At 47.4% G+C, this 25,867-nt stretch overlaps 1 protein-coding gene across 2 annotated transcripts in view; it reads right to left on the bottom strand.

The window, feature by feature from the left end:
• Positions 1 to 11,399: 11,399 nt before the first annotated feature.
• FKBP6 (FKBP prolyl isomerase family member 6 (inactive)) overlaps positions 11,400 to 25,867 on the bottom strand; it is a 127,995-nt gene continuing 113,527 nt past the window's right edge. For both annotated transcript variants that reach the window (XM_063956149.1, XM_063956148.1), the window contains one exon: positions 11,400 to 13,308. In XM_063956149.1, the coding sequence (XP_063812219.1) occupies positions 13,224 to 13,308 (85 nt within the window). In that variant the 3' untranslated portion in view covers positions 11,400 to 13,223. The remainder of the gene's footprint in view (positions 13,309 to 25,867) is intronic.

Below are 25,867 nucleotides of genomic sequence, written 5' to 3'. Positions count from 1 at the left end.
CTCAGTACCCTTGGTATGAGAGGCAGAGGAGGGAACACATAGACCGACTGGTACACCCACGGTGTCACTAGAGCGTCCACAGCTATCGCCTGAGGGTCCCTTGACCTGGCGCAATATCTCTTTAGCTTTTTGTTGAGGCGGGACGCCATCATGTCCACCTGTGGCCTTTCCCAACGGTTTACCAACAGTAGGAAGACTTCTGGATGAAGTCCCCACTCTCCCGGGTGTAGGTCGTGTCTGCTGAGGAAGTCTGCTTCCCAGTTGTCCACTCCCGGAATGAACACTGCTGACAGTGCTAGTACGTGATTTTCCGCCCATCGGAGAATCCTTGTGGCTTCTGCCTTCGCCACCCTGCTTCTTGTGCCGCCCTGTCTGTTTACATGGGCGACTGCCGTGATGTTGTCTGATTGGATCAGAACCGGCTGGTTTTGAAGCAGGGGCCTTGCCTGACTTAGGGCATTGTAAATGGCCCTCAGTTCCAGAATGTTTATGTGTAGGGACGACTCCTGACTTGACCAAAGTCCCTGGAAACTTCTTCCCTGTGTGACTGCGCCCCAGCCCCGAAGGCTGGCATCCGTGGTCACCAGGACCCAGTCCTGTATGCCGAATCTGCGGCCCTCTAGAAGATGAGCACTCTGCAGCCACCACAGTATAGACACCCTGGTCTTTGGAGACAGGGTTATCAGTTGATGCATCTGAAGATGCGATCCCGACCACTCGTCCAAGAGGTCCCACTGGAAGGTCCTTGCATGGAACCTGCCGAATGGAATTGCTTCGTACGAAGCCACCATTTTTCCCAGGACTCGTGTGCAGTGATGCACCGATACCCGTTTTGGTTTTAGGAGGTCTCTGACTAGAGATGACAGCTCCTTGGCTTTTTCCTGCGGGAGAAACACTTTTTTCTGTTCTGTGCCCAGAATCATCCCCAGGAACAGTAAGCGTGTGGAAGGAACCAGTTGTGACTTTGGAATGTTTAGAATCCAGCCATGCTGTTGTAGCACTTCCCCAGATAGTGCTACTCCGACCAGTAACTGCTCCCTGGACCTCGCCTTTATTAGGAGATCGTCCAAGTACGGGATAATTAAAACTCCCTTTTTTCGAAGGAGTATCATCATTTCTGCCATTACCTTGGTAAACACCCTCGGTGCCGTGGACAGTCCAAACGGTAGTGTCTGGAATTGGTAATGGCAATCCTGTACCACAAATCTGAGGTACTCCTGGTGAGGAAGGTAAATTGGGACATGCAGGTAAGCATCCTTGATGTCCAGGGATACCATGTAATCCCCCTTGTCCAGGCTTGCAATAACCGCCCTGAGCGATTCCATCTTGAACTTGAATCTTTTTATGTATGTGTTCAAGGATTTCAAATTTAAAATGGGTCTCACCGAACCGTCCGGTTTCGGTACCACAAACAGTGTGGAATAGTAACCCCGTCCTTGTTGAAGTAGGGGTACTTTGACTATCACCTGCTGGGAATACAGCTTGTGAATTGCCTCCAGCACAGCCTCCCTGCCTGAGGGAGTTGTCGACAAGGCAGATTTGAGGAAACGGTGGGGGGGGAGACACCTCGAATTCCAGTTTGTACCCATGAGATACTACTTGAAGGATCCAGGGATCCACCTGTGAGCGAGCCCACTGATCGCTGAACTTTTTGAGGCAGTCCCCCACCGTACCTGGCTACGCCTGTGGAGCCCCCGCGTCATGCGGTGTACTCAGAGGAAGCGGGGGAAGAATTTTGATTCTGGGAACTGGCTGACTGGTGCAGCTTTTTCCCTCTTCCCTCGTCTCTGTGTAGAAAGGAAGCGCCTTTGACCCGCTTGCTTTTCTGAAGCCGACAGGACTGTACCTGATAATACAGTGCTTCTCTTAGGCTGTGAGGAAACCTGAGGTAAAAAAAATTCTTCCCAGCTGTTGCTGTGGATACGCGGTCCCAAAGACCATCCCCAAACAATTCCTCACCTTTATAAGGTTCTATGTGCCTTTTAAAGTCAGCATCACCTGTCCAGTGTCGGGTCTCTCATACCCTCCTGACAGAATGGACATTGCATTAATTCTGGATGCCAGCCGGCAAAATATCCCTCTGTGCATCCCTCATATATAAGACGACGTCTTATGTTCGCAAAATAGTATCCCTGTTTGACAGGGTTACAGACCATGCTGCAGCAGCACTATCTGCAGGTCTCAGTCTAGTACCTGAGTGTGTAAATACAGACTTCAGGATAGCCTCCTGCTATTTATCAGCAGGTACCTTCAAAGTGGTCGTATCCTAAGACGGCAGTGCCACCTTTTTTGACAAACGTGTGAGCGCCTTATCCACCCTAGGGGATATCTCCCAGCGTAACTTATCCTCTGGCGGGAAAGGGTACGCCATCAGTAACTTTTTAGAAATTACCAGTTTCTTATCGAGGGAACCCACGCTTTTTCACACTTCATTCACTCATTTGATGGGGGAACAAAACACTGCCTGCTTTTTCTCCCCACACATAAAACCCTTTTTTAGTGGTACTTGGGTTAATGTCAGAAATGTGTAACATTTTTTATTGCCGGGATCATGTAACGGATGTTCCTAGTGGATTGTGTATATGTCTCAACCTCGTCGACACTGGAGTCCGACTCCGTGTCGACATCTGTGTCTGCCATCTGAGGGAGCGGGCGTTTTTGAGCCCCTGATGGCCTTTGAGACGCCTGGGCAGGCGCGGGCTGAGAAGCCGGCCGTCCCATAGCTGTTACGTCATCCAGCCTTTTATGTAAGGAGTTGACACTGTCGGTTAATACCTTCCACCTATCCATCCACTCTGGTGTCGGCCCACAGGGGGCGACATCCCATTTATCGGCATCTGCTCCGCCTCCACATAAGCCTCCTCATCAAACGTGTCGACACAGCCGTACCGACACACCCCACACACACAGGGAATGCTCTGACTGAGGACAGGACCCCACACAGCCCTTTGGGGAGACAGAGAGAGAGTATGCCAGCACACACCAGAGCGCTATATAATGTAGGGATAAACACTATCACTGAGTGAATTTTCCCCAATAGCTACTTGTATAAACAATATTGCGCCTAAATTTAGTGCCCCCCCTCTCTTTTTAACCCTTTGAGCCTGAAAACTACAGGGGAGAGCCTGGGGAGCTGTCTTCCATCTACACTGTGAAGAGAAAATGGCGCCAGTGTGCTGAGGGAGATGGCTCCGCCCCTTTTTCGGCGGACTTTTCTCCCGCTTTTTTCTGTATTCTGGCAGGGGTAATTACCACATATATAGCCTCTGGGGCTATATATTGTGGTTATTTTGCCAGCCAAGGTGTTTTTATTGCTGCTCAGGGCGCCCCCCCCAGCGCCCTGCACCCTCAGTGACCGGAGTGTGAAGTGTGTATGAGGAGCAATGGCGCACAGCTGCAGTGCTGTGCGCTACCTTGGTGAAGACTGAAGTCTTCTGCCGCCGATTTTCCGGACCATCTTCATGCTTCTGGCTCTGTAAGGGGGACGGCGGCGCGGCTCCGGGAACGAACACCAAGGACGGGTCCTGCGGTCGATCCCTCTGGAGCTAATGGTGTCCAGTAGCCTAAGAAGCCCAAGCTAGCTGCAAGCAGGTAGGTTCGCTTCTTCTCCCCTTAGTCCCTCGATGCAGTGAGCCTGTTGCCAGCAGGTCTCACTGTAAAATAAAAAACCTAATTTAAACTTTCTTTCTAGAAGCTCAGGAGAGCCCCTAGTGTGCAACCAGCTCGGGCCGGGCACAGAAATCTAACTGAGGTCTGGAGGAGGGGCATAGAGGGAGGAGCCAGTGCACACCAGGTAGTACCAAATCTTTCTTTTAGTGTGCCCAGTCTCCTGCGGAGCCGTCTAGTCCCCATGGTCCTTACGGAGTCCCCAGCATCCACTAGGACGTCAGAGAAAGTAGCAGTAGACTTTTGTTTTACATTAAAAAAGACTCCTCATCAGGTTCTGCCTCTTTATCAGGGATATTCAGGACCTATATATATAAGTGCTTCCACACACTGAGACAGAGTACTGTCTCCTTTATAAACATCTACTTCCCCTTCCTCCACATTTGGCATTTCATTATCAGAGTCAGAGTGGAGCACGAGGGGCAGCGTGCGTTTCTGGGAAACCAGCATAGGGGGTTTAGAGGTTGGTCTGAGATCAGAAGTCTGAACCAGAAAATCATCCATAGAATTTTTAAACACTTGCCTTTCCTGCCTGGCAGTAGCCAGTTCAGCTATTTTAGACATCATCCCTTTAATTGAATCCAGCCAATCTGGTTCCTGTGTGCTGCTTCCCTGTGAAGGGAGACTGCACAGAGTATACAGCAGAGACCCCCCTGGAGTGGGGGAAAACTTTGTGTTACAGGACTGACATATAACTTTCTTGCCAGACATGTTTATACAGCAGAACACACACGAGCAGTGAAATATACACAGTAACCCAGTTTACAGCCAGGATAGAGTGAGACAGAGAGGGAGAGAAACCAGCACACTCCTGCCTCAATCAGCTAAAGCAGTGCTCTAGATAAGGTAACTAGTTCTTTTCAGACAATATATTGCTCCCCTTTCTACAAAACCCCCTGGTACCAGTGAAAATAAGAATTTACTTACCGATAATTCTATTTCTCGGAGTCCGTAGTGGATGCTGGGGTTCCTGAAAGGACCATGGGGAATAGCGGCTCCGCAGGAGACAGGGCACAAAAAGTAAAGCTTTAGGATCAGGTGGTGTGCACTGGCTCCTCCCCCTATGACCCTCCTCCAAGCCTCAGTTAGGATACTGTGCCCGGACGAGCGTACACAATAAGGAAGGATTTTGAATCCCGGGTAAGACTCATACCAGCCACACCAATCACACTGTACAACCTGTGATCTGAACCCAGTTAACAGTATGATAACAGCGGAGCCTCTGAAAAGATGGCTCACAACAATAATAACCCGATTTTTGTAACTATGTACAAGTATTGCAGATAATCCGCACTTGGGATGGGCGCCCAGCATCCACTACGGACTCCGAGAAATAGAATTATCGGTAAGTAAATTCTTATTTTCTCTATCGTCCTAGTGGATGCTGGGGTTCCTGAAAGGACCATGGGGATTATACCAAAGCTCCCAAACGGGCGGGAGAGTGCGGATGACTCTGCAGCACCGAATGAGAGAACTCCAGGTCCTCCTTAGCCAGGGTATCAAATTTGTAGGATTTTACAAACGTGTTTGCCCCTGACTAAGTAGCCGCTCGGCAAAGTTGTAAAGCCGAGACCCCTCGGGCAGCCGCCCAAGATGAGCCCACCTTCCTTGTGGAATGGGCATTTACATATTTTGGCTGTGGCAGGCCTGCCACAGAATGTGCAAGCTGAATTGTATTACACATCCAACTAGCAATAGTCTGCTTAGAAGCAAGAGCACCCAGTTTGTTGGGTGCATACAGGATAACAGCAAGTCAGTTTTCCTGACTCCAGCCGTCCTGGAACCTATATTTTCAGGGCCCTGACAACATCTAGCAACTTGGAGTCCTCCAAGTCCCTAGTAGGCGCAAGGCACCACAATAAGCTGGTTCAGGTGAAACACTGACACCACCTTAGGGAGAGAACTGGGGACGAGTCCGAAGCTCTGCCCTGTCCGAATGGACAAACAGATATGGGCTTTTTTGAGAAAAAAAACACCAATTTGACACTCGCCTGGCCCAGGCCAGGGCCAAGAGCATGGTCACTTTTCATGTGAGATGCTTCAAATCCACAGATTTGACTGGTTTTAAACCAATGTGATTTGAGGAATCCCAGAACTACGTTGAGATCCCACAGTGCCACTGGAGGCACAAAAGGGGGTTGTATATGCAATACTCCCTTGACAAACTTCTGGACTTCAGGAACTGAAGCCAATTCTTTCTGGAAGAAAATCGACAGGGCCGAAATTTGAACCTTAATGGACCCCAATTTGAGGCCCATAGACACTCCTGTTTGCAGGAAATGCAGGAATCGACCGAGTTGAAATTTCTTCGTGGGGCCTTCCTGGCCTCACACCACGCAACATATTTTCGCCCCATGTGGTGATAATGTTGTGCGGTCACCTCCTTCCTGGCTTTGACCAGGGTAGGAATGACCTCTTCCGGAATGCCTTTTTCCCTTAGGATCCGGCGTTCCACCGCCATGCCGTCAAACGCAGCTGCGGTAAGTCTTGGAACAGACATGGTACTTGCTGAAGCAAGTCCCTTCTTAGCGGCAGAGGCCATAAGTCCTCTGTGAGCATCTCTTGAAGTTCCGGGTACCAAGTCCTTCTTGGCCAATCCGGAGCCATGAGTATAGTTCTTACTCCTCTACGTCTTATAATTCTCAGTACCTTAGGTATGAGAAGCAGAGGAGGGAACACATACACCGACTGGTACACCCACGGTGTTACCAGAACGTCCACAGCTATTGCCTGAGGGTCTCTTGACCTGGCGCAATACCTGTCCCGTTTTTTGTTCAGACGGGACGCCATCATGTCCACCTTTGGTATTTCCCAACGGTTCACAATCATGTGGAAAAACTTCCCGATGAAGTTTCCACTCTCCCGGGTGGAGGTCGTGCCTGCTGAGGAAGTCTGCTTCCCAGTTTCCATTCCCGGAATGAAACACTGCTGACAGTGCTATCACATGATTTTCCGCCCAGCGAAAAGTCCTTGCAGTTTTTGCCATTGCCCTCCTGCTTCTTGTGCCGCCCTGTCTGTTTACGTGGGCGACTGCCGTGATGTTTTTCCCACTGGATCAATACCGGCTGACCTTGAAGCAGAGGTCTTGCTAAGCTTAGAGCATTATAAAATTACCCTTAGCTCCAGTATATTTATGTGGAGAAAAGTCTCCAGACTTGATCACACTCCCTGGAAATTTTTTCCTTGTGTGACTGCTCCCCAGCCTCTCGGGCTGGCCTCCGTGGTCACCAGCATCCAATCCTGAATGCCGAATCTGCGGCCCTCTAGAAGATGAGCACTCTGTAACCACCACAGGAGAGACACCCTTGTCCTTGGATATAGGGTTATCCGCTGATGCATCTGAAGATGCGATCCGGACCATTTGTCCAGCAGATACCACTGAAAAGTTCTTGCGTGAAATCTGCCGAATGGAATTGCTTCGTAGGAAGCCTCTTTTCCTGGTTTTAGGAGGTTCCTGACTAGCTCGGATAACTCCCTGGCTTTCTCTTCCGGGAGAAACACCTTTTTCTGGACTGTGTCCAGAATCATCCCTAGGCACAGCAGACGTGTCGTCGGGAACAGCTGCGATTTTGGAATATTTAGAATCCACCCGTGCTGTTGTAGCAGTATCCGAGATAGTGCTACTCCGACCTCCAACTGTTCCCTGGACTTTGCCCTTATCAGGAGATCGTCCAAGTAAGGGATAATTAAGACGCCTTTTCTTTGAAGAAGAATCATCATTTCGGCCATTACCTTGGTAAAGACCCGGGGTGCCGTGGACAATCCAAACGGCAGCGTCTGAAACTGATAGTGACAATTCTGTACCACGAACCTGAAGTACCCTTAGTGAGAAGGGCAAATTTGGGACATGGAGGTAAGCATCCCCGATGTCCCGGGACACTATATAGGCCCCTTCTTCCTGGTTCGTTATCACTGCTCTGAGTGACTCCATCTTGATTTGAACCTTTGTAAGTGTTCAAATTTTTTTAGATTTAGAATAGGTCTCACCTAGCCTTCTGGCTTCAGTACCACAATATAGTGTGGAATAATACCCCTTTCCTTGTTGTAGGAGGGGTAATTTGATTATCACCTGCTGGGAATACAGCTTGTGAATTGTTTCCCATACTGCCTCCTTGTCGGAGGGAGACCTTGGTAAAGCAGACTTCAGGAGCCTGCGAGGGGGAAACGTCTCGACATTCCAATCTGTACCCCTGGGATACTACTTGTAGGATCCAGGGGTCCTGTACGGTCCCAGCGTCATGCGGAGAGCTTGGCAGAAGCGGTGGAAGGCTTCTGTTCCTGGGAATGGGCTGCCTGCTGCAGTCTTCTTCCCTTTCCTCTATCCCTGGGCAGATATGACTCTTATAGGGACGAAAGGACTGAGGCTGAAAAGACGGTGTCTTTTTCTGCAGAGATGTGACTTAGGGTAAAAACGGTGGATTTTCCAGCAGTTGCCGTGGCCACCAGGTCCGATGGACCGACCCCAAATAACTCCTCTTCCTTTATACGGCAATACACCTTTGTGCCGTTTGGAATCTGCATCACCTGACCACTGTCGTGTCCATAAACATCTTGTGGCAGATATGGACATCGCACTTACTCTTGATGCCAGAGTGCAAATATCCCTCTGTGCATCTCGTATATATAGAAATGCATCCTTTAAATTCTCTATAGTCAATAAAATACTGTCCCTGTCAAGGGTATCAATATTTTTAGTCAGGGAATCCGACCAAGCCACCCCAGCTCTGCACATCCAGGCTGAGGCGATCGCTGGTCGCAGTATAACACCAGTATGTGTGTATATACTTTTTATGATATTTTCCAGCCTCCTGTCAGCTGGCTCCTTGAGGACGGCCCTATCTATAGACGGTACCGCCACTTGTTTTGATAAGCGTGTGAGCGCCTTATCCACCCTAAGGGGTGTTTCCCAACGCGCCCTAACTTCTGGCGGGAAAGGGTATACCGCCAATAATTTTCTATCGGGGGGAACCCACGCATCATCACACACTTCCTTTAATTTATCTGATTCAGGAAAAACTACAGGTAGTTTTTTCACATCCCACATAATACCCTCTTTTGTGGTACTTGTAGTATCAGAAATATGTAACACCTCCTTCATTGCCCTTAACATGTAACGTGTGGCCCTAAAGGGAAATACGTTTGTTTCTTCACCGTCGACACTGAAATCAGTGTCTGTGTCTGTCGACCGACTGAGGTAAAAGGACGTTTTAACGCCCCTGACGGTGTTTGAGACGCCTGGACAGGTACTAATTTGTTTGCCAGCCGTCTCATGTCGCCAACCGACCTTGCAGCGTGTTGACATTATCACGTAATTCCATAAATAAGCCATCCATTCCGGTGTCGACTCCCTAGAGAGTGACATCACCATTACAGGCAATTTGCTCCGCCTCCTCACCAACATCGTCCTCATACATGTCGACACACACGTACCGACATATAGCACACACACACAGGGAATGCTCTGATAGAGGACAGGACCCCACTAGCCCCTTGGGGAGACAGAGGGAGAGTTTGCCAGCACACACCAAAGCGCTATATTTTACAGGGATAGCCTTATAATAAGTGCTCCCTTATAGCTGCTTTTATAAAATCACAATTTCGCCAAATTTTGCCCCCCCTCTCTTGATTTAACCCTGTTTCTGTAGTGCAGTGCAGGGGAGAGCCTGGGAGCCTTCCTGACCAGCGGAACTGTGTGAGGAAATGGCGCTGTGTGCTGAGGAGATAGGCCCCGCCCCCTTTTCGGCGGGCTCGTCTCCCGCTTAAAAATGGATTCTGGCAGGGGTTAAATATCTCCATATAGCCCCGGAGGCTATATGTAAGGTATTTTTTGCCAAAAAAAGGATTTTCATTGCTGCCCAGGGCGCCCCCCCCCAGCGCCCTGCACCCTCAGTGACTGCCGTGTGAAGTGTGCTGAGAGCAATGGCGCACAGCTGCAGTGCTGTGCGCTACCTTAAGAAGACTGAGGAGTCTTCTGCCGCCGATTCTGGACCTTCTTCTCTTTTCAGCATCTGCAAGGGGGCCGGCGGCGAGGCTCCGGTGACCATCCAGGCTGTACCTGTGATCGTCCCTCTGGAGCTAATGTCCAGTAGCCAAAGAAGCCAATCCATCCTGCACGCAGGTGAGTTCACTTCTTCTCCCCTAAGTCCCTCGATGCAGTGATCCTGTTGCCAGCAGGACTCACTGTAAAATAAAAAACCTAAGCTAAACTTTTCTAAGCAGCTCTTTAGGAGAGCCACCTAGATTGCACCCTTCTCGGCCGGGCACAAAAACCTAACTGAGGCTTGGAGGAGGGTCATAGGGGGAGGAGCCAGTGCACACCACCTGATCCTAAAGCTTTACTTTTTGTGCCCTGTCTCCTGCGGAGCCGCTATTCCCCATGGTCCTTTCAGGAACCCCAGCATCCACTAGGACGATAGAGAAAGGTGCTTTTAGAGGGTCCTTGGAGGAGCAGCAGGAATGTGATGCAGCAGGAAATGGCGACTCTGAGCCACTGGTCCCGCTCTCAGGGAAGCCCCGCCCCCTTAATGGCACGCAGACCCTGTGCTTTATTATACTGACAAGTCTCTCCAAACTACAGAAAGCGGGGCTAAAACTAGAGATGAGCGGGTTCGGTTTTACTCGGATATTTCGGGTTTTGCTTATTGGCTATCCAAAACGCGTGACATCTGTGATCCAATAAGATGCAGTTTCGAGCCCCGAGTAAATCAGAGTAAAACCGAACCCGCACATCTCTAGTTAAAACCCCTTTGCTGTGTAAGTGTGGGTATATGCAGCGGGCACCGCAGCACCGAGTGCCCACCGTTCCCTTATGCCACCTTGTGAACTGGGGTCCCGCTAACTGGGATCCCGATACCTGTACTCACCACACCAGCGTCTTCAGTTCTGTTAGGGGTGGCGGCATGCTGTTGGAGTGTGCGCACACCCTGGGGGCGAGCGAAACACCACCTCAGGAGCTATGTCCTGTCAGCGGGGATACGGATCATTAACCCTTCAAGAGGTTGGTCTAAGTCCCAAGACGCAGGCAGACTGGTGCCAACCAGTGCTGCCTGAACATAAACTAAAATAAATTTTGAAGAAAACTATCTGGAGCTCCAGAGAATGCACCTGGCTCCTTGGGAACATTTTTCTAAACTGAGTCTGCAGGAGGGGCATAGAGGGGATGAGCCAGCACACTGAAGAATTTTTATAGTGCCATGGCTCCAATGGACAACATCTATACCCCATGGTACTTAGGTCCACAATCATTAGGTCGACATACATTGGGTCGACCACTGAATATAGACATGCATTAGGTCGACATGCAAAAAAGGTCGACATGAGTTTCACAATTTTTTTCATTTTTTGACCTTATTCATACTTAACGATCCACGTGGACTATAATTGGGAACGGTAACCTGTGCCGAGCGCAGCGAGGCACCTTTTGCCCGAAGCATGGGGAGCGAGCCATGCGAGGGGACGCGGTGCACTAATTGGGGTTCCCCGTCACTTTACGAAGAAAACTACACCAAAAATAGTCACAAAACTCATGTCAACCTTTTTCCATGTCGACCTATTGACCATGTTGACTGTCAGTGGACAACCCAATGTATGTCGACCTAATGAACCACACCCCTAAGACCATCCCAGTATCCCCTAGGACGTTAGAGAAATAGACACATTATTTAAAACTATGGCAATATAGTAGCCCAAAAAAAAAAGGCAGAGTACAAAACAAATGGCAAAAACGAAACAAGTTTTGAGCACAGCTTATACTGTTTATTAAACACAATACAGCAGGACTGGTGTAACAAACAAGCCTCAGAGCTGCTATTAATGCAAAGCAGCCAGAGTGGACTAAAGAAAATGCCTCGGTCTGTGAGAACTCAGATCTTCAGTTACTGTGTTACCTGAGAAAAAAAACACTGAACATCTTTCTGAAATATAACCAAATCAAAACTGTTGGGTGATGCTGAATACGAACGGTATTTAAAAGGCATTAGAGTTATTTAAACAAAGCCTAGCAGTGCAATGTTCAGAGACCCATAACGATCGATCAGCAATAAGAAGAATAAATTATAATTTATAATACTGGAACATACCAAAATCAGGTTAAGAATTTCTACCACTTTTCCACTTAACTTCTCCTTACATCTTTAGGATTGATACCTTCTGTCTACAGGGACTATGTGCATGCCAGAATGCAGGCCCACCTCATATCAACACGGTCAGCAGACTACTTAGAGCAATTTTACTATCAGACTTTCTAATCACAGCCCGTTTTTACCAGGTAAATCACCTGTTATGAGGCGATAACACATGGGATCCGTGACAACTTCGTGGACCCATGGGTTACCATCCGAAAACGGGTCTCCTGGGGCTGGTCATCAGGGATTCTGCTTCGCATGCCACAAAATTCACGAAAAAGTGCCGGGCTACAAGGCTAATAGGATAGCCCCAGGGGAATCCATTAGCTGATGTAATTCACTGCCGCTAATAGGATAATGCCCTATAAGTAGATGACTGAGGCTATGGCACATTTTGCTCTTTGTACTTAACCATCTAATAAACAAGCTAGTACTATATAATGTAACAAATACAAGATAAATGGTCTCCTGTTCACATGCATATGGTGTCAACATGCAATATTAACACACCTATAATGAATGATGAAAGCATCTGATGAGGGTTTACCACAAACATTTCTGTATGTGGTCCAGTATAACATAACCTTGGGGCATGATTTACCAACCCTGAACTTCCAAGGTAAGGTCTTTATTATCTTCCTATATAACCTGCATGCCCTATGTGGCAAACACATTGACGTGCATTGAATAGAACCAAACATGCTTGGAATGTTGGAAGTTTCTTAGCATGTCTGCTCTCTGTTGTTGAATGGCTTCTCCCCAAGGGAGAGATGTACTAAGCCTTGGAGAGTGATAAAGTGGAGAGAGATAACGTACTAAACAGCCAATCAGCTCCTAACTGCCATGTTACAGGATGTGTTTGAAATGTAAAATGACAGGAGCCGATTGGTTGGTACTTTCTCTCTCCACTCTTAGTACACCTACCCCCAAAAGCACACAATAATACATAGACATGGTGCACAGTGCATTTAGTCTCAAACTTCTTAACATACACTCTATTACCCTTATAAACATATGCAACAGCATTACATGCAGTTTTCTTAACTGACATTAGCATCATTGTTCGTTAAGAAAACTGCATCAATGTTCGTTTTCTTAACGGACATTGGGGGTAATTCTGAGTTGATCGCAGCAGCAAGTTTGTTAGCAATTGGGCAAAACCATGTGCACTGGAGGGGGGGGGGCAGATATAACATTTGCAGTGAGAGTTAGATTTGGGTGGGTTATTTTGTTTCTGTGCAGGGTAAATACGGCCTGCTTTACTTTTACACTGCAATTTAGATTTCAGTTTGAATACACCCCACCCAAATCTAACTCTCTCTGCACACGTTATATCTGCCCCTACTGCAGTGCACATGGTTTTGCCCAATTGCTAACAAAATTGCTGCTGCGATCAACTCAGAATTAGGCCCATTGTCTTAACGGACATTAGCATCACTGCTGTGTGGATGTGGATGACTGCGGGGCAAACATACGAAAGCACATCTCCTTCTGCTGATCCATGTAATCTTTGTAACAACTGCGGGAAAGCAAAGATAAAAAGAGAAGATCATCACAACCGATTCATAAAGCCAAGTTGCATAATAAAGCAGTAAAAAGAAATATTTTTGATATTCATGGCTAAACACAACTCTCAAGAGTCCATCTATGGGCAGGCATGTCCAAACTGCGGCCCTCCAGCTGTTGTGAAACTACATATCCCAGCATGCCCTGACACAGTTTTGCGGTCAAAGAATGCTAAAGCTGTGTCAGGGCATGCTGGGATGTGTAGTTTCTCAACAGCTGGAGGGCCGCAGTTTGGACATGCCTGATCTATGGGAACATGGCTACCATAAGTTGTGTTGAGAGCGCAGGAACTGGACACTCGAATGGATAACTTGTTCCTTATGATTGCAGCTGCTCCATTTCCCATGCCCTTGTCTTTCCAATTCATGCCATGTAAAGCCCCCCCAAATAATGTAAAAAAACAGTAAACTGAACACTATACAAGGCAACAAAACTGAGCAGAGAACATAAGGGGGAGAGCGCAGTGTTCCCCATATGGCCCAAGAGAGTGGATTTAATGGTGTGTACCATTAATCCTCTTCTCCATCATCCAACCTGGAGCTCACTGCTACCGTGGAGACAGTCCACATTTTCTCTAAGGGAAAGTACCGTACCAGACACAGCTGAACAAACTATGTGCTAGAGATCAAGTCTTGGACATAAGAAAAACAGAAAATGTTAATTGTAGTAAATCTGTGGACAGCGGGAAATGGTGGCTGTCTGACAGTTGTGCGGCAGAGGTACAATGGTGTTTATCACCAATCTGTCAGCGTGCTGTGAGGCACTTGCAGGGGTGCCACAGGTTTGTGGTCCAGAACCAATTTAAATTATTTACAGTCCATGTGATATGCAAAACCAGAGCTGGTGTGGACAAACAGAAGCACAACACCGTCAAGCACCCCATAACAACCCAAGACAGGTAAGCACAATTTACTTAATTCAATAATTTAGAAGAATTTCTCATTAAGAAGCTTTTGGATTAAGGGTGCCAGGAAAAAACATGCTGATACTCTAGGGTGCCATTACTCAAAAAAGTTTGGGAACCACTGGATTAGTCGGAAAAAGCAGCATAGAAACAGAAGATGGACAATGGAGCATGGATGTGAAACACAAACACAACTAGCACTGGTATTTTGGTAAGCTAATCGGTGACAGACTGGTGCTTCATAAAGATCAATTACCAGAACCCCTCAAACACATATACATAAAGAGCAATATCAGAATTACATGGTCTAGGTGTTAAAATGTAGTATATCTAAAATAGACATACAGTACATATTGCAATTTAATTTCAAGTATTATAACACTATGGCCAGCAACCAACTAGGGGGGTCATTCCGAGTTGTTCGCTCGCAAGCGGATTTTAGCAGATTTGCTCATGCTAAGCCGCCGCCTACTGGGAGTGAATCTTAGCATCTTAAAATTGCGAACGATGTATTCGCAATATTGCGATTACACACCTCGTAGCAGTTTCTGAGTAGCTCCAGACTTACTCGGCATCTGCGATCATTTCAGTGCTTGTCGTTCCTGGTTTGACGTCAAACACACCCAGCGTTCGCCCAGACACTCCTCCGTTTCTCCGGCCACTCCTGCGTTTTTTCCGGAAACTGTAGCGTTTTTTCCCACACGCCCATAAAACGGCCTGTTTCCGCCCAGTAACACCCATTTCCTGTCAATCACATTACGATCGCCAGAACGATGAAAAAGCCGTGAGTAAAATTCCTAACTGCATAGCAAATTTACTTGGCGCAGTCGCAGTGCGGACATTGCGCATGCGCATTAAGCGGAAAATCGCTGCGATGCGAAGATTTTTACCGAGCGAACAACTCGGAATGACCCCCTAGGTGCGGTAATTTACCACTGCTAATGGATTCGGCCGGAACTATCCAATTAGCCCCGATATGCAGCATTTACCAGGGATTATGCTTCGGGTGCCCCAGGAACAAAAAGCATGAAGTGGGATAAGCAGCCGTCAGATAACTCATGGGATCGGGAATTTATCCCGGATCCCATGTGTAATATCTTGACCGTGGGTCCTTTTTTTGCCAGATAAAATGGCCTAAAACTGGATAAGGCCATTTTTACCGGCTAAAAATGGATGCACCTAATAGGATACAGGCCTAATAGGATACACACCCAGTGGGATTTATAACAGGTGCACCTTATACATGGGATTGATTTTTGTCTTTTGTTGAAATTGTCTATTAGTCACCTTGTTTATTGTTTATTATCTGGTTAATTTATTTTTATTTTATTTCTGTATTTTGTTTTACTTGTAGAGAAAGATATAGCCCCAACTTGTGAACTCACTGGCCTCTGTTTATGCCCAGCTCTAATCAAAACATATATGCCCCAATTGAAATGTTAATCTACTTCAGTTTTTAGCCCTCTGGTTAACAAACCAACTATAAGGTGGGTATTATATAACTAACAGGCTCGTGTGAGGCATTTTTCCATCATTACAGCAAGTTGTGTGTACAACTGTTATTAAGTGGACGGACGCGGCTCATTTCCGGCAACACCGGGAGTGATGCTGTGCGCTCCACCAGATGCCTGTCCCCGCTTCCGGGTTGCGCTCCTCGGCGCGCCCGCGGTATTCACTCGACATGAGTTGGGCGCAACGCACTTCCGGTGAAAACGGATGCGACGCTTGCGTTCCAACGCACTACCCACTTCCTGATTGTGCAGCACGGGGCGCTCGATGACTCCCTTTGATATTGCGGACCCAGCTCACTTCCGGCAATGGCGGAAGTGACGTCTGCGTTCCACCCCACTTCCTGCGCTAGTGGGGGTGGATCCAGGCGCCAAACACGCCAATTATGCTGGCTATTTAACAGGGGCCGGTGAGACATCATCTCCAGACTCCAGTACCTATTATATTGACTTTGCTGTGATGCTGACTGGTTTGACAAAGCTGTGAATCCTTGACAAAGGTCCTGGTTTGGACCGAAACGTCGGATAAATATGGACATTACCTTTGAACTGTGAAATTACCATTTACATTAAATATTCTTTTTGCTGAATTTTTGATTTGAAATCTGATGAGTGCTATCTGTTCCACTTTGTGGTTCATCCTGTATTGTACTATGGGTCCCACCTCTGTGTGGGTCGGACTCTGATTGGCACCCCAGTAGTTGGCTGAGCTGTGTGAGAGTGCAGGGATTTTTGGTCTTATATATATATATATATATATATATATATATATATATATATATATATATATATATATATATATATATATATATATATATATATATATATATATATATATATATACACACACACATACATACATACATACATACATACATACAGACACATACATATACACACACACACGGCACCATCTTTAATGAGGGCAAGGTTGCCCATAAATACAAATATATAACTCAATAAAACCCAATCCAGAAGAGACCCACAAATATACCATTAACCTATGTCACAATTTGAGAGAGAGAGAATATATTAGAATGTTTTTACACTCCATAAAACACATTATTTGCACAGGACAAAAACACCACAGACCACAGGTTGAAACAGACATTTCAGATGCTTTACTACATCTTTTGTAAAAAGAATAAAGCAATATTTTTTGAAAACAAAATGTAGTATAGCATCTGAAAAGTCGGTTGAACCTGTAGTCTGATATGAATTTAATTCAAGTCCTTGGAGTGCCACTGTGCTGCTGTTCCTTATAGGGGTCATTCCTGGTCCCCGAGGAGCGCACCCAGGCTGCATAAAGAACTTTATGAAGTGGAGTGTCAGAAACAGGACTGGAAACCTTGTTCACATTGAAGGAATGCTAAAGTCAGAAAAATACAGTGCTATTCTAAAGTGTTCCGTTATTACAGCTGTGGAGAAGACTTTCCAAAACGGTGATGGAATTTTCCATCATGACCTTTCCTCCTTGCTAAACTTAAAAAGAAACGTGAATCCTGTTATTGAAAAACTGAAAACGAAACACGATTATGTAGCCTGGGAACTCCCCCGATTTAAATCCTATTGCTAACTTATGGACTGTAGTGAATACTATTAAGTATAGGAAAATGGACTGCTCAACCAATCAACTGTTCATTTCTAAAACAATACAAGTGTAAGATGGTGAAATAACAGATATATGTGAAAATACTAGTTATGCCAATGCTAGCAAGTACAACAAGCAGGGTTGAATGATTTAAATCAAATTATTAAATCAACAATTTAACTCAAAACTTTAAAAAAAAAACTACAACTTTTGCTTAGAAAGAGACAGATGTGTAGGTGCGGGCAGTCTTTTTTTTTTTTTTTTTAGCTCAGTTGGGAGAATAATGGATGGTGTATAGGAGATTCTACCAAGTATATACTACCAAGTGACGTATGCTGGAATACTATGGCAGACTGTGTGGAGACCTTTCTGAAAAACTTGCCCATTCTCGTTAGAATATGTGATGAAAGCAGAGATGATATCCCACAAGACATTATTAACAAAGTTAATAACTTTGGTATTAAGCGGACTGCTGAAGATTATTTGGCTCGACTGAAACCTGTAGCTGTAGCCCTGGATCGAGCACAAAGACGCAACTACACAATCAGTGATGTCGTACAAGTGTGGAAGAAGCTGTTAGATGATCTTGAAGAGACTGGACACCACATCATTGTAATAAAGATGGCAAAGGCAAGAGCTAAAATTGCACTCACAGATGTCCACTTGCTAGCTAATCTACTTGATTCTAGGTACAGGGGAAGAGATGATTTTAATTACCTACCGGTAAATCCTTTTCTCGTAGTCCATAAGGGATACTGGGGCCCTTAGTACAATGGGTATAGAAGGGGTCCAAAGGAGCTGGTGCACTTTAAATTTCTTCCACAGGGTGTGCTGGCTCCTTCCCTCTATGCCCTCTCCTACAGCTCAGTCTAGGAAAACTGTGCCCGAAGGAGATGTAGTTACTTGAGAAGAGTATACATGACAAATGACGAGTGGTGAGATTAACAAACCAGCACACAACACAACAATGAGCTAGCAACAGCTAGCAAAACACAACAGAAACAGCTGTTGAAACAACTTCACACAAGAACAATACCTTGCAGGAAAGTCGAAGCAGAGGCGGGCGCCCAGTATCCCTTATGGACTACGAGAAAAGGATTTAACGGTAGGTAATTAAAATCCTCTTTTCTCTATCATCCATAAGCGATACTGGGGACCTTAGTACAATGTGGAAGTCCCAAAGCTCCCAAACAGGGTGGGAACGTGCTAAGACGCCTGCACCACTGTACGTCCAAACTGGACATCCTCTGCAGCCAGGGTATCAAAACCTGTAAAACTTGACCAACGTGTTTGTCCCTGACCAGGTAGCAGCACGACACAGTTGTAGGGCAGACACTCCCCGGGCAGCCGCCCAGAAGGAACCCACAGACCTTATGGAGTGGGCCGTGATAGACCGAGGAATAGGCAAGGCCGACGAAGCGTAGGCCTGTTGAAGAGTAAGCTTAATCCAACGGGCAATGAACTGCTATGAAGCAAGACAACCCTTTTTGAGAGTGTCATACAGCACAAAGAGGGAATCCGATTTTCTGACAGCAGCAGTCCTCTTGATATAAATTCTCAGGACTGGCACCACATCCAATGACTCAGGAATGGAGGAAGAGGCTGAAGCCTCCGGAACCACAATAGGCTGATTCAAATGGAATGCAGATACCACCTTAGGTAGGAACTGTTGTCAAGTCTGGAGTTCCGCTCTGTCCTCATGAAAGACCAAGCAGGGACTTTTACAGGACAAAGCACCTAGTTCCCAGACACGCCTAGCGGAAGCCAAGGCTAGGAGCAAAACAGTCGTCCACGTGAGGTAGTTGTCCTCCACCGACAGAGGTTCAAACCAAGAGGACTGTAGAAAGGACAAAACCACGTTTAGATCCCAAGGTGCCGTTGGCGGCACCAAAGGAGCTTAGATGTGTAGGATACCCTGCAGGAAAGTCTGGACTTCAAGCGAAGCAGCAAGTTTCTTCTGAGAGAAAATGGACAGGGATGAGATCTGAACCTTTATGGAGCCCAACCATAGGCTCATATCCAAACCAGCCTGTAAAAAGCGCCCCAGGTTGAAAACCTCAGGAGGATATTGTTGGACCTCACACCAGGAGACATATAGTTTCCAGATATGGTGGTAGTGCTTTGACGGAACCGGTTTTCTGGCTTGAATCATGATGGTAATAAGTTTGCTCGGAATGCCATTCTCAGCTAGAAGTTTCCGCTCATGCCGTCAAACGGAGCTGCCGTAAGTCCGGGTAGACGAACGGTCCTTGTTGAAGAAGATCTTCCCTTAGCGGTAGGGGCCAGGGGTCTTCTATGGCCATTTCCAGAAGATCCGGGTACCAAAACATTAAAGGCCAGTCTGGGGCAATGAGAATCGCCTGAGCTCCCTCTCTTGATTCGCTTTAGAACCTTGGGGAGCAACGGAATCGGAGGAAACAGGTACACCAGCTGGTAATCACATGGAGTCGTCAGCGCATCCACTGCCAATGCCAGAGGGTCCTTTGTTCTGGAACAATAGTACTGAAGCTTTTTGTTGAGCCGAGAGGCCATCAGATCGATCTGTGGGCAGCCCCACAGATCTGTTATCAGTTGAAACACCTGAGGGTGAAGACCCCATTCTCCTGGGAGGAGAACGCAACAGCGGACCAACCAAAACTTACTCAGGTAAGCAGGAAACGAAGCACTGAGGCGGGCGCCCAGTATCCACTACGGACTACGAGAAAAGGAATTACTGGTAGATATTAAATTCCTATTTTCTCTAACGTCCTAGTGGATACTGGGGATCTGTACTTTAGAACCAAGGGGAAGTCCCAAAGCTCCCAAATGGGTGGGAGAGTGCTGAGACCCCTATAAAACCGCCTGACCAAACTGAAGGTCATCCCTGACCAAAGTGTCAAAGCGAATGAATTTCACAAAAGTGTTTGAACCAGACCAAGTGGCAGCTCGGCACAACTGTAGGGCCGACACACCCCGGGCAGCTGCCCAGGAAGAGCCCACAGACCTCGTTGAGTGGGCCTGAATAAACGTCAGCAAAGGCAGAGCCGCCGAAGTATAGGCATGTTGAATGGTCAACCAGAGCCAACGAGCAATGGATTGCTTGGAAACCGGGCAACCAATCTTGGTGGCATCATAAAGGAAAAACAGCGAATCAGATTTCCGATGACGAGCCGTTTTCTTGACATAAATCTTCAGAGCCCTCACTATATCCAGGGACTCTGGCCCAACGGAAGCGACAGACAACACCGGAACCACAATGGGTTGATTGATGTGAAAAGCCGAAACCACTTTTGGCAAAAAGGGAGGACGAGTCCTGAGTTCTGCCCTGTCTTCATGAAAAACCAAATAAGGGCTCTTACAGGATAAGTCCCCCAATTCAGAGACACGTCTTGCAGACGCCAATGCTAAAAGCATTACTGTTTTACAGGTGAGAAATTTTAGCTCTACCCTATGTAAGGGTTCAAACCAATCTGATTGAAGAAAGGACAGAACCACACTGAGATCCCATGGAGCCGTGGGAGGCACGAAGGGCGGTTGCAAATGCAGCACTCCTTTAAGAAAAGTTTGTACTTCCGGCAACATGGCAAGTTGTTTCTGGAAGAAAATAGAGCGTCGAAATCTGGACTTTGATGGAGCCTAAACGTAGGCCCATAGCCACTCCCGCTTGCAGGAAAAGTAGAAAACGACAGATTCAAAATTCCACAGGAGACACCTTTCCACTTTCACACCATGAAACATACTTTTTCCAGATACGATGATAATGTTTTGATGTCACCATCTTCCTGGCTTGGACCATGGTGGAAATAACCCGGGAGGGAAGACCTTTTCTTGCCAGAATCTCCCTCTCAACTTCCAAGCCGACAACCGTAGCCGCTGTAAGTCTGGATAGAGGAATGGACCTTGCTGAAGAAAATCCTTTGGAGCGGTAGAGGCCAGGGATCCTCCAGAGCCATGGTTAGGAGGTCCGTGTACCACACCCGTTGAGGCCAATCCAGGGCAATTAGAATTGATTGAACGCTTTCCCTTCTTAGTCTTTGTAGAACCCTTGGGATTAGCGGTAGAGGATGGAACAGGTACACAAACTGGTACGTCCAAGGCGTCGTCAGCGCGTTCACTGCTACGGCCTGTGGATCCCTTGTTCTAGGACAGTAACGGCATGGCTTCTTGTTGATACGAGAAGCCATCAGGTCCATCTGTGGACAGCCCCACCGGTGAATTAACTGTTGAAACACCTGGGGATGTAGGCCCCCCTCCCCCGGATGGAGGTCTTGCCTGCTGAGGTAGTCGCTTCTCAGTTGTCCACTCCTGGAATGAATATGGCTGAGATGGACCTTGCGTTGGCCTCCGCCCAGGAGGATTTTTGACAATTCTCATATTGCAGCTCTGCCGTGGCATCCTCTGATTAAACCTGGATCGTCCAAATACTCAGGAGATGGGAAGCTTGCAGAAGAGCACTGTAAATTGCCCTGAGTTCCAGGACCTTTATCGGCAGAGCAGATTCTTGACTTGACCATATCCCCCTGGAACTGGGCCTCTTGGGTCACAGCCCCCAAACCCCGGAGGCTGGCATCTGTTGTCAGAATCCATGATTGGATATTGAAATTCCTGCCTTCTACCAGGTGAGGAACTTGCAGCCGCCATAATAGGGAAATCCGGGCTTTCGGAGATAAGGTCACTTCCTGATGCATGTGAAAGTGAGACCCCGACCATTTGTCCAGCAGATCCAGCTGAAGTGGCCGGTTACGAAATCTGCCATATTGGTTTGCATCATAAGCAGCAACCATCTTGCCCAGCAAACGTATGCAAAGATGTATGGACACCTTGCGAGGATGGAGCACTGAGCGGACCAAAGCCTGGATAGTCAAGGGCTTGTCGATTGGGAGAAATACCTTTTGAGACACTGTATCCAGTATCATTCCCATGAATTGGAGATGTTGGGTCAGTTCCAGGCGAGATTTCTGGAAATTTAGAATCCATCCATGATCCGTAAGCAGGCGATAGCCTTTATCAGGAGATTGTCCAAGAAGGGCACTATGTTGCCTCCTGCGCAGTTGCAGCATCATCTCCATGACTTTGGTGAAGACCCTCGGAGCTGTGGACAAGCCAAAAGGCAAGGCCTGAAACTGGAAATGGTTGTCCAAGATGGCAAACCTGAGGTAAGCCTGATGAGGGTGTCACATGGAAATGTGTTCGTAAGCCATCCTTGACATCTAGGGATACCAAGAATTCCCCCACCTCTAGACCGGACACCACTGCCCACAGGGATTCCATCTTGAATTTGAATACCCGCAGATACAGGTTTAGACTTCAGGTTTAAGATGGGTCACACCGAACCGTCCGGTTTTGGAACTAAAAGAATGGTGTAAAACCCCCTTTTGTGTAACAGAGGAGGTATTGGAATCACCACCCTGTCCGCAAAAGTTTTTGAATTGCCTCTTGCAAGGTAACTTTTGCAGCGGGCAAAACTGGTAAGCCCGATTTCAAAAATCTGGGAGGAGGAAGTGTTTGAAATTCCAGCCATTATCCCTGGGAAATGAGATCCCTCACCAAGGATCCCAGCAAGACCTGAAAGTCACCTTGCTGCTGTGGCCAACCATCACACGGAAGGCTTAGCGGCAGGGGATCTTACCACGAGATCCTCTCAGAGTGATGGAGACTCCCCAGCCCCTGCCTCTGAACCTTGCCACAGGAAAGGACTACAAGGAGGGTCCTGTGTAAGAACGTCTAGCAGGTGGCGCTGCCGACGGCAGATAGGTAGACTTACCCGCCATTGCCTGGGAAATCTATTTATTTAATTCGTCCCCAAACAAGGCATCACCACTAAAGGGAAGAGCTTCTACACCCTTTTTGGAATCAGCAGCCACTGACCATTGACACAACCACAGAGCTCTGCGTGTCGAAACTGCCATAGCAGTAGTGCGGCCATTTATCTTACACAATTCCTTTATAGCCTTGCTAATAAAATTTGCAGCATCCTGTATGTGCTGCAGCACCATAATGACCTCATCCTGGGGCAGACTGTCTAATCCATTAATATTACTATCGGACCACTTGACCATTGCCCTGGAAATCCACCCACAAACTATTGTGGGGCGCTGTGCTACGCCCACTGCCGTATAAATTGCCTTGTGAGTGGTCTCAATTTTACGGTCAGCCGGCTCTTTGATATAGCCCCTGGCACCGGCAGTATCAACTTCTTAGATAGTCTGGACACAGACGTATCCACTGACGTTGGGTTTTCCCATACCTTCCTGTCGTCCGCTGGATGGGAAAGGTAGCTGAAAACCTCTGAGGAATTTTACATTTATTATCAGGATTTAACCATGCCTCCCTAGCCAGGGAGTTTAACTCTTTAGACACAGGAAAAGTTGCTGAGGTCTTTGGTCTAACATTAAAGTACAACTCCTCATCTGGTTCTGACTCCTGATCCAGTATGTGAAGAACCTCTCTTACCGCAAAAATGAGGGCCTCCACCCCTGGGGACAGAGAGCTGTCCTCATCCATATCATCTTCATCCACATCAGGCTGATCAGAATCAGACTGGAGCACCTGTGGCAGTGAGCGTTTACGTGAAACCAACAGAGGGTGCTGAGAAGACTTTCTGGTATCTGCTGCCTTTGCCATACAATCAACAGACTGTTTTAACACCTGTCTCTCCTCTTTTGCTGCAGCTAATTCTGAATTAACATTCTGAATCATGCTTTTAAAATTATCCAGCCAGTCACGTGCCTGTGAACTGTGTCCCTGATGAGACAAGGAGCACTGTCCACACATAAGAGACCCCGCTGATGAAAGGGTAGAGTTACAAGCAGCACACAGACATCTTGAAACAACTGTAATATAGCACAGCTCACTGTAAAAACAAACAAACCCCACACAGACCCTAGAGAGCCCCTGGAGTGACACTGAGGAGCAGAGACCAGCACACAGAACAAAGCAGCACAGTGTGTGAAATAATGTGTATAACCTGATAAAAGTGTAGCGGTGCTACCGCTGTAGTGCCCCCTCCCTGCTTTGACCCCCTGGTACCAGTACACAGTCTGTAACAGCGTGGGTCCGTAGAGGAGGAGCGTGCAAGCAGCCTTGATGATCCGCAGCAGATACCAGAAAGCCTTCCCGCCGATGGTCCCTTTCCAGGAAGCCCCGCCCCTTGCAATGGTGCGCGGTCCGTCAAGCCCTAAGGGGCAGTGAGCACTGCGGCCATGAGACCTGAGCCAGTTATGTCCGCGGCGGGCACCGCAGCTCGTGGCCCGTGACCGCCATGCGACCTGCTGCCAAACTGCACCGGGGACCCCGCTAACCGGGATCCCGGTGAAACACTCACCGCACCGCGATCTTCAGCATCTGGTAGGAGTGGTGGCTAGCTGCTGGCGTGGGCACACATACTAACGATGTGTGATCAGCACCTCAGGAGCTCAGTGTCCCGTCAGCTGGGATTACGAACCATTAACCCTCAGGGGGTTGGTTCGGTCCCCCCCCTCTAGGTCCCACGAAGCATGTAGCCTGGTTGCCAACCAGGACTACCTGAAAACAATAAACTAAAACAAAAATTAAAGGAAACTCTCAGGAGCTCCAGAGGAATGCACCCAGCTCCTTGGGCACATTTGGGGTTGAGGGCTCTCCAAACGTCGAAAAGACCAGACTCCGTGATATGTTTATTTAGAGAACGGCTGGAAGAGTTGGTTTGTGCTTGGGGCGTGGAGGAGGACCTGTCTAAAGAATTGTCGAGGACTGCATTAAAGTCACCACCGAGAAGTAGGTAGCCCTTTCTAATCTTAGTCAGTTCTGTGAAAAAAAGAGTTAAAAAAAGAGTTAAAAAAAGAAGCTTGGCCAGAGTTCGGTGCATATGTTAGCTATTGTACATTCCAGATAACCCAATTTGCCAATCAGAATAATATAACGCCCATCAGAGTCTCTGAACAGAATCAAGGGTAAACGGAATTTTACTGTGGAGCATGATTGCCACTCCATTATGTTTAGTTTGGCTAGAGGAGTAGAAACAGTAGGAAACCGTTTAGTTTCTAGGGATGGGTGTGAAGTGGCTTTGAAATGTGTTTCTTGAATAAAAACTATACCCGAACAAAGCGTTTTTGGGGAGTATTTAAACCCTTGACGTTCAGGGACGCTAGGGTTAGAGACATGGTGTCCGAGACTCAGAGAGAGAGAAGGAGGAGAAAAAAAAAGGGGGGGGGGGGGGGAAGGGATTAAAACACCCGACCTGTCAGGGATTAGGAAGAGTAGAATATAAACAGAGAGATACAGGGGCGAGTCTGCGTGGAGAGTCCTCGCGTTCAGCGGAGGAATAAACACACAGATGTCGGGACCAAAGTGGTCCAATTTGAGGTGAAACCGATTTCCCCTCGGGTCACCTCAAGGGAGAGTGGGGAGAAGAGTAAAGGTAAAACACTATAGCAATAAAGCGGGGAAAGCAGGTAAGTGAGGGTAAGAAAGTTAAAGTTGTGGGGGCCAAGTCCCACCAGTGGTTTCTTAGGAGGAAGAGAAAAAAAAAAAAAAAAAAATATTACATGTA

Source organism: Pseudophryne corroboree, chromosome 2, assembly GCF_028390025.1.
Source record: "Pseudophryne corroboree isolate aPseCor3 chromosome 2, aPseCor3.hap2, whole genome shotgun sequence".
Taxonomy (NCBI): domain Eukaryota; kingdom Metazoa; phylum Chordata; class Amphibia; order Anura; family Myobatrachidae; genus Pseudophryne; species Pseudophryne corroboree.
The sequence above is the reverse complement of the archived record's forward strand: the minus strand, read 5'-3'. Positions and strand labels throughout refer to the sequence as shown.